General features: G+C 40.0%; 1 protein-coding gene across 1 annotated transcript in view; it reads right to left on the bottom strand.

Annotated features, from left to right (window-relative positions):
* Positions 1–5,600: 5,600 nt before the first annotated feature.
* zgc:77880 (zf-DHHC domain-containing protein) overlaps positions 5,601–10,202 on the bottom strand; it is a 9,463-nt gene continuing 4,861 nt past the window's right edge. Inside the window, exons 8-9 of the mRNA XM_034239057.1 lie at positions 8,906–9,080; positions 5,601–8,805 (exon numbers count right to left, since the gene is read on the bottom strand). Of these exons, the coding sequence (XP_034094948.1) occupies positions 8,714–8,805; positions 8,906–9,080 (267 nt within the window). The 3' untranslated portion in view covers positions 5,601–8,713. The remainder of the gene's footprint in view (positions 8,806–8,905; positions 9,081–10,202) is intronic.

Genomic DNA, 10,202 nt, shown 5'->3' with positions numbered 1-10,202 from the left:
GCAAGCATAGACAGTATTATTAGCCAGCATGGAATGTAGCATAAAATAGCACCATAAACATTAATCTCATAAATGTTCAAAATGTTCAAAAAATAAATGTTCATCATAGCCCTTCCTATTTGACAATAGTGTAGAACAGGGGTACTCAAATACAAATCTTAAAGGTCCAAAATAAATGTTTCAATAAGACAAAGGTCCGTTTATTACGGTCATTCAAACTTTTAAACAATTGCAACAAGATTCTTAACACGAGGTTGCAAAAACAAAAATAATCTGTATGCAGCCGTTTTCATTGTTATTGTGTCTGTGCTTGACCCCTCAGAGTCGCAGTGTAAGAGCTGCACAGTTATGAATAAAGGCAGCTGCACCCTCTTTCATTCAGCATTCCCATTATTGCTTTATAAATGTCTTGCCCCCTTGTGTGTCCACTGGGGTTCGTCAGGCCAAAACACATCTTCAACAAACTCCCCCTTTGCCTCATCATAAAAACTCACAAACACCAGCAACTGAGCATTGTCAGTGGTGTCAGTGGACTCACCCACAGCTAAGGAAATGCACTGTGCATTTTTTATTCCATCACAAAGCTGATTAATCAAATCACCAGCCAGTATTTATGTTCTTCTGGTTGCTGTGGAATCTGAGAGGGGGATTTGCTTGATTTGACCTGTTATTTCCTCTTTTTGTTTGCCTTCAACATGGTCTCCATCACTTCAGTCATGCATTATTTTATACTCAGTTATTATCCAGTGGTAAGTCCTTACCTACTGGCCTAGTTAAATCAAAGTGGTTACTTTTTTTTGGCTGGGCAGTGTAGTTTTACACACCGTCTTATTTGACTTTCTCAGGACTTAAAACAGTTTTTTGGGGGCAGACCCCCTCAAAGAAAACAATATATTTACACACGTAAGGTCATCATCTTAACAGTTTTGTATGCTCATCCGTGAGCAGAGCATCAAGTTGACATGTCTATTACAGCTGAATGGGCGATTACCATCTTGTTCAGCAAAACGCCTCACAAACGATTTAAGATCAACAGCTTTAGTGCGTTTTGATTCAATGCTGAGTACAGCCACACTGACAGTCTCTTCTCTGTCAGACCGCAAATACCTCATTCCTTCAGCGCTTGGGTCCGAATGCTTCTCGTTTTGCGCCGTCCAGTTCAAAATGAAATCGCCACCAATCGTATGTCCAGGCTCGCGCCAGGACCGGGGGAGGGGTTACATGACGTGCATCTTGTGCTGCATTCATTTGCACTCGGACATTAGAGACTTTCTCTCATAAATGTCCGATGAGCCACAACTTTTCTTTCAAAACAAAGCTGCCAACTGGGGTGGCAGCTGGGGTGGCAAGGCCTATTTTTAGGGTGTCAGTTGCCACCCCGGTAGGTGAAACTAGGCTACTAGCTACAGTACAGATGGAACTAGATGAGCTGTTAACTCTCGCTCTGAATTTTTTTTTTTTAAACTCTCGCTCTGACTCAGACAGGTTGAAAGAGACACACACATTTTTCCCACTCGCATTCCGCGAAGACCCGCCCTACTGTGCCTCTGATTCGCAGATTGTTTGGGGGGGGGAAACGCTGACTGGATGCTGAATGTGATTGGACCAATGCGTTGACAGACACACACAGACAGTGGAACAGGACATGAGCGCTGTTTGCAGTCTATGGACATAGCGGATCATTTTGACTCGTTGCGTTGTGGCGATGTCTCGCAGATAACACAGATAATACAGATAATACATATGAAAAGTATAATTTGCTCAGAGTCCAGAGACAGTTGTGGTTCGGTCCGGATCCGGACCGGAGTCCGGACTTTGAGGATGCCTGGTGTAGAAGAACCGGGTTTTTTTGCTTTGTATGTCGGGGGCGGGATATTCATGTGATATTCATGTGATTGGTTGTTGGTCGCGAAATCCCCAAGCTGTCAGACACGCCCAGCTCCAGGATTTTCAAGATTTGGTCAAAGCTGCTGTGTGGACACACCGTTACGGTACGTCCACACAGCAGCTTTAGACGAATCTTCCAGTTGAGCAATGTTCAACTTTTGAAGCTGAGCTGGAAGCGTCAGCCAATCAAATCACGTTTATGCAAATCTGACAGTAGAAGCGCTAGCCAATCAAACCGCGTGTAAGCAGGGAGAACCAGACCGCAGTTCATTTCCTCATATTCCAAACGAGAAATTACGGTAGCAAATCACCCGGTTCTTTACGACCAGAACTATTAACGGGATACAAACCGGAGGAACCAGGCATGGAGGGAGGTGGCAGAGACAGTGGGTGAAACTGGTAGGTTTTCGCCTGTTTGGGGAGTTTATATATATATATATATTGCTCGCTAAAATCCCCGGGGTTTTTTGCTTTGTATGTCGGGGGCGGGAGATTCATGTGATTGGTTGTTGGTCGCGTTGCTCGCAAAAAATCCCCAAGCTTTCAGACACGCCCAGCTCCAAGATTTTCAAGATTTTTGAAAAGCTGCTGTGGACGTAGCCTTATAGTGTTTTTCAGAAGGTTTTGCTGCCATCGATTTTATTCGCAATGTGTTTTATGTCTCTATATAATATAAACCAAATGCAAAAATTAGTAACCTCAATTAATTTAAACTGAACAAAAACATAACATAAAAGAAAGTTATACCGTTAAGACTTTGTTGATTATGCTAATTCAGAAAGCTTTATTTCGTATTGCATTGTGTCTTAACTGTATTGTGTTTAACTATGAGATGATTCTAATGTACAGAATGACCTCAAAATGAAAAAACTGCATAAATTAAGTGAGAAAACAATTAAAGAACAAATACCTCCATTGGACTCCTTTGTTTACTTCCAGAAGATAGTGACATCACTACGTAACATTCACACTTCTATATGCTAGTGATCCTACATGATAGGCTAAGGGGCGGGACATCTCTAAGTGGTTGTCAGCAGGAGAGGACTCTTTAAAGTAGAGACACTACATACTGATATACACCTGAACATCAGCTGGAGAGGACTCTTTAAAGTAGAGACACTACATACTGATATACACCTGAACATCAGCAGGAGAGGACTCTTTAAAGTAGAGACACTACATACTGATATACACCTGAACATCAGCAGGAGAGGACTGTTTAAAGTAGAGACACTACATACTGATATACACCTGAACACCAGCAGGAGAGGACTCTTTAAAATAGAGACACTACATACTGATATACACCTGAACATCAGCAGGAGAGGACTCTTTAAAGTAGAGACACTACATACTGATATACACCTGAACATCAGCAGGAGAGGACTCTTTAAAATAGAGACACTACATACTGATATACACCTGAACATCAGCAGGAGAGGACTCTTTAAAATAGAGACACTACATACTGATATACACCTGAACATCAGCAGGAGAGGACTCTTTAAAGTAGAGACACTACATACTGATATACACCTGAACATCAGCAGGAGAGGACTCTTTAAAGTAGAGACACTACATACTGATATACACCTGAACATCAGCAGGATAGGACTCTTTAAAGTATACAGACACTACATACTGATATACACCTGAACATCAGCAGGAGAGGACTCTTTAAAGTAGAGAGACTACATACTGATATACACCTGAACATCAGCAGGAGAGGACTCTTTAAAGTAGAGACACTACATACTGAAATACACCTGAACATCAGCAGGAGAGGACTCTTTAAAGTAGAGACACTACATACTGATATACACCTGAACATCAGCAGGAGAGGACTCTTTAAAGTAGAGACACTACATACTGATATACACCTGAACATCAGCAGGAGAGGACTCTTTAAAGTAGAGACACTACATACTGAAATACACTTGAACATCAGCAGGAGAGGACTCTTTAAAGTAGAGACACTACATACTGATATACACCTGAACATCAGCAGGAGAGGACTCTTTAAAGTAGAGACACTACATACTGATATACACCTGAACATCAGCAGGAGAGGACTCTTTAAAGTAGAGACTCTACATACTGATATACACCTGAACATCAGCAGGAGAGGACTCTTTAAAGTAGAGACACTACATACTGATATACACCTGAACATCAGCAGGAGAGGACTCTTTAAAGTAGAGTCACTACATACTGATATACACCTGAACATCAGCAGGAGAGGACTCTTTAAAGTAGAGACACTACATACTGATATACACCTGAACATCAGCAGGAGAGGACTCTTTAAAGTAGAGACACTACATACTGATATACACCTGAACATCAGCAGGAGAGGACTCTTTAAAGTAGAGACACTACATACTGATATACACCTGAACATCAGCAGGAGAGCACTCTTTAAAGTAGAGACACTACATACTGATATACACCTGAACATCAGCAGGAGAGGACTCTTTAAAGTAGAGACACTACATACTGATATACACCTGAAATTGAGCATAAGAAATCTCCTCTTCAATTATTAACCCCATTTCTAACCTATGTTATTTAAGAAAAATACTAAAAGTCTGTTACCATGCCTTACCTTTACCAAAATAGATGACTTCTCACGATTCAAACTATAGAAAACTATTTGTAGGTGGAGCACGACCTGACTTTACAAACCCACACACAAGAGATGTTGTTAGTTTCAAGCTGTGACCTCTGTACTGTAATACTCAGTGTAAAAGGTTCCCTCAGGATGCTTTGTAATGGTTGTCAAACATCACCGCTGTCACATGACAAACTGAGCACAAGCAGACACCATTTCCTGTTAGTCAGGTTATGTCAGATTTTTACACACGTACTTGTGTGAGTCATAGCAGAAAACACTTATGTCAAATGTTACATAAGTCACACAGGTATAGGCGTCACAAACGTTTAAAGAACAAGTCGTCGTTGTTCAGAGAGGCTGGTTTCCACATATATATTATTGGATTATTGATGCATTAATGTGTGCATTACCTTAATGTTGGCAAATTTGAAGTACTTTATGTTCAGTTAAGCAGCTTGTAAATGATCCTTTTGTGATGAAAAGTGTTTTATTTAAATTCAAAGTATTATGTTACCTTACCCAGTACAGAAATGCTGCCCCATATTTTGTGGGAGCATGTCGACATTACATTACTCCAGTGTTTCTCAAACTTTTTCATACCAAGGACCACTTAACCAATAAAAAAACACTCGCGGACCACCTAACTCCACAAATATCAAAAACCACATCGTTTTTCTAGAACAGATTACAAATCGCCTGAAAATGGTACAAACAAGTGGCAACATGTGTGATGAAGGTGTTTATCTGAGCTATATCATGCAATCGACAGTGAAACTTAACCTTGTTCCATTGCGGAGATATTCCCGCGAGAGTGCGGAGAACTTCAATTGATTAATTAATTTCAAATGTGAAATGTTACCAATATACTCACTAGGGGGCGCTCACGGACCACCACACTTTGAGAAGCACTGCATTACTCGTTTAAAGAGGCCCTGTTATGCTTTTATGAAAATGGAAAATATAGCCCTCAAGGACTCAGTTGAGAGGAAACTCTGCCCCCCATTTGTTTGGAGCGGTGGTCAGATATTATGCTTGTTTATGAATAAATATAATATCTTTCACAAAAGAAACACATGAAAAAAAAGACATAAGCAGCCAGTGAAGTTTAAAAGACATCCGTTTTACTTCCAGTTGAACGAGCAGCATGTCGTCAGGAATAACACACAGGGCACAGTTTCAAGAGAGCAACAATAAATACACGTGTTCATCATGAAGCCAGATGATATTAAAGTCTTAGTTGGTTTTGTTTGCCGGGCGTTACTGAGGCAACCAGCCAACCAAAAAGAATATTAATTAATGTCAAAACAGCTTCTTGTAACACTTAAAATATGAAGCTTTCAAGTTAAATTGGTTTAATATTTCATACAGTATCTGAAATAATGTTGTATTACTTCTTTGGTTGATGTTTGCGTTAGATTAGAAATACAAATGGCTTTGAAATTACAAACCAGTGTAATATAAATTGGGAATATATTGCAATTTTCTTTCCCCAAAAGTTGGACATTCTTGAATTGCAAAACAAGCTGAAGAACTAGATGTAAAATGTTCGGCTGGAGGCCACGTGTTAATTTCAGGACCCGTTTGTTTGTCCACACATTCCTTCCCGCTGTCAAGAAAAACAGCAAAATAGGGTGCGCTTGTTTTATTTAAACAAAACAAGCGCACCCTGTTGAGTAACATTGATACAAAAAAACAGATCAACTGCATTTTTCCAACAAAGAAAGCCAGTAACCTGATAGTAAACACACAGCTGGGCAAAAGGACACTTTGAAATGTTTCTACGTGTTTACTAAAGGTGAGGTGCGCTTGATTTGAGAATCACGTGGGACTGTAGGTTATTACGAATCTACAGAAAAGGCTTTTCCCCTCCATCATTTTGATCCTAAAGGTAAGACAAATCGTACGACTTCACCTCAAGAATATGCACAAAAACATTTCAAATTGTTTTTTTATACAGATCGCGATAGAAAACACACAAACAATGAGTTTCGGTAACTTTCCCTTCATGAGAATTGCACATCATGGATATTAAATATGAACCTTCATATGTACAGCTTGATGAAAACCAAACCTTGGAGAGCACATTAAAATACCTAGAAGACTATGAAAACAATCAGAAATACGATGCTAGAAGTTGAAGGACTATAGTTTTTTGGAGGGTTTTAAAACATGCATTCACACCATGAGCTAAATATTGACCAACATCACCTTAATATTATATTTGATCTAAGGTTCACTGAATACAAAATAAAAAATCTCCACCTATTGGTGTCTCTGAAAAATGATAACGGAGAATCATGGCCAATAAAAGCCTCCCAAATAAAAAGATTGCTGCCTTTTAAAGTATAATTAAGTAATTCTTTAACAATATAAACCTATTAATAGTAACTAGCAGTATTTCCCAGCTCTACATTTTGAGTACAATTCAATAATAAAACATTTGTGATTCATAAGGTTTTTTCCATATTACAGTAAAATAATGCATAACTGTTCTGATTATTGAAATATTAGCCATCTTGCTCAAGAGTGTGAACGCAGCGTTTAAAAACCCTGCCTTCTCAAAGGTTTTTTATTAACGGATTAAGAGTCATCGTCAGCATATAGCAGACATATCTTGATTTTAGTTGAAGCATGTGAGAAACAGAATTTAAAAAAGGCAGATTTTAAGTCACATCATTCGAGGAAAAGGTGGAGGAAACACCGTTTTCTTACTGGCAGTTATGGTTTGGTAACATTTGTGAATGTATTTTGTGAGAGTTCACTCAAACACAGGTTACTTTTACACACAAACATGGTGGTGAAGCTGCTTTTCTGCTGCAGTCCTTTCATTTATACACTGTAGTGACATACACACCATTTAAAAATGTCCTCAGTGCGGAAAAGCAACTTCACCCGTCACATAAAAACACACACATGTCGGTAGAGAAACTCCACGGAATAGTTAGAAACAATAAATAAGTTAAACATCGTCCCTTCACTGAGATTTAGCAGAATACTGAGTACTGTGTGTGTGTGTGTGTGTGTGTGTGTGGCCTAGCATTACCATCCTTGTGGGGACCGAAATCTGTTTACATAGTCACGTGTGGGGACTGGCTTCCCTTATGGGGACAAAATGGAGGTCCCCATGAGGGGACTCATTAATTTTAGGGTGAAGACCTGTTTAGGGTTAGGGTTAGGATTATGGTTAGGCATGTGTTGGTTATGGTTAAGGTTAGGATAAGTCTCCAGGAAATGCATGTAAGTCAATGTAATGTCCCCTGAAGTGATGTATACATGGTATGTGTGTGTGTGTGTGTGTGTGTGTGTATTGTTAATCTGTAAGTGTAACACATTATAGTTCAGTTAGCACGTCAAACGTTTAAATACAAAAACAGGAAAAATAAAAAAAATCATCATAAAAACATAAATAAGTATCTCTTTGAGGACATTTGAACCCAAATGCATCACTTGAAATTATTATTTGTTGTTATCTGTATTTATTATATCAGATTTTTGGGATTAATTCTAAATATGTAACGGAGGACAGTTTTGGTAGTGGATCATTATATATATATTGTCTTAAAATGTGACTTTTGGACATCGTATGATCAATATCTTCCGCTCAAGAAGTCGGTTTGAGCATAAAAATGTATAATAATAGAAAATAAAGTGACATCAATGTCTTTTGGTGTTCGTCGGTAACACAAATGACCCATTATGGATCCATTAATACAATGTATGGCCAAAAAACATTTGTTCTAGGGTTGTTGATTTTTGCTGCTTTAATTGCAATAAATGAATTTAAAATGTTTTTAACTAAAAGATGGGAAAACGTCAGATATCGGTCCCAGCTTTTAGTAATCCTCATCAGTGCATCCTTGGTAACAGTTTTAAAGCTTAACTTGGATATAACCTACTATTAAAAATCATAAATAACCTCTTAATTAATTCAGTAACAAACTAGTCTTACAGTTCAACAACCGAGAGGAAGTTATCGTCCTGTAGGAGCTTTTGATCGAGAGCGTGATGTTTGAGTATAAAGTGTGTCCGTTAAATCGTCTGTTAGCATAAATACTGTCTCCCTCGAACACACACACCCCCACACACACACACACACACACACCCCCACACACACACACACCCCCACACACACACACACACACACACACACACACACACACACACACACACACACACACACACACACACACACACACACACACACACACGTCCTCAGACATCGTAGTCGGGCAGGGCGGAGTACGTTATGCCGCCGACTGACGGAGGGCTGGAGTGGAGCGGAAGCAGCCAACAAAACACTGAACCTGGAGGAGTGAAGGGTTACGATTTAGAAATGTAAAAGTTGAAAAATATATCAACATTTTTGAAAGGGAGGACATAATAGATGATAAAAACAAAACACACCTCTTCCAAAGACCTCCTTCAGCAGCGCCATCTTGGGTTTGCGTGTGTGTGGGGGGGGAGGCGGCTGAGGGGAGGAAGAGGAGGAAGAGGAGGAGGATGAAGAGCCTTGGCCCGTGATCATCAATCTGTTCCTCAGCTGCTCGATGGGAGTCTCGTCTGTGATGATCGACACCAGCTGCAGGGGAGAAATCACGCTTTTTCAGAAAATGGTTGTTTATAATAAGAAAATAGTGTCTACTGTTTCAGTAAATGTGTTTTTAAACTATTGAAAGAAAGCACATAGAAAACCCCAAAAGCTCTGCAAAAATATATCAAATGTCACTGTTTAGAATCATTCTGTCATTACTACTCATAGATAGAGTTGCGGCAATTTTAATGAGGTTTGGCAAAATGCATTCTGGGAAATGTAGGAAATCAAATCGATGTAGAAGAAAAAAGAAGCTTAAACAGATCCCATGTCATGGCCATTTCTACTGATCATAATTCCATTGTTGAGGTCTACTAGAATAGATGTGTATTCACTCTCTGTCCTACACGGCTTGTTGGAGCTCCTGCCCCACCCCCCCCCCTCCCTGTGAGCCCAGTGGCCATCTGCGAGACACATCGAAACCCAGCCCGAAACACACACACACCCGCAGCCTGGCTGGGAGTTTGTGTGTGTGCCCAGGCTGAGTTCTGCGGTGTCTCGCTGACCCCACACCAGTGAGCCAGCAGCAGCAGCGAGCCTCGCAACGTCCCGCCGAGTGTGTGTGTGTGAGGAAGTCCGCGGATTGGTCCAAACGAAACGGCTCCACGGACCAATCTGCGTAGCCGTTACGTTACGTCACTATACCCAAGAAGTAAACAATGGAAAAAGAGAAATGTCCAACGAGGCGTTCTGGGGCAGCACACACAGGTCTTCTCTGTGTTAGAGTTTTACTCGCTACAGGGTGCACTTTGAGGGTTTGAGACTGCAGACCGTTTACATGCAGAGAAACCTTCATAACACAAGGGGGGGGGGCGTGATAACCAGAAGAGCATGACATGGGACCTTTAACGACGAAAGTATAAGCATCGATAAGCTTATTTTTTCCACATGCTTTGTCTCACTTCTACATCGATTTCCTACATTTCCCAGAATGCATTTTGCCACACCTCATTAAAATTGCCGCAACTCTATCTATGAGTAATAATGACAGAATGATACTAAACAGTGACATTTGATATATTTTACGTGCTTTTTTCACCTGAATAAATTGTTGAATCTAAATAAAACATTTTGGGGGAAATCTAAAGTTTGTAATTAACTGTGTGTGTG

Source organism: Gymnodraco acuticeps, unplaced genomic scaffold (assembly GCF_902827175.1).
Source record: "Gymnodraco acuticeps unplaced genomic scaffold, fGymAcu1.1, whole genome shotgun sequence".
Taxonomy (NCBI): Eukaryota; Metazoa; Chordata; class Actinopteri; order Perciformes; family Bathydraconidae; genus Gymnodraco; species Gymnodraco acuticeps.
The sequence above is the reverse complement of the archived record's forward strand: the minus strand, read 5'-3'. Positions and strand labels throughout refer to the sequence as shown.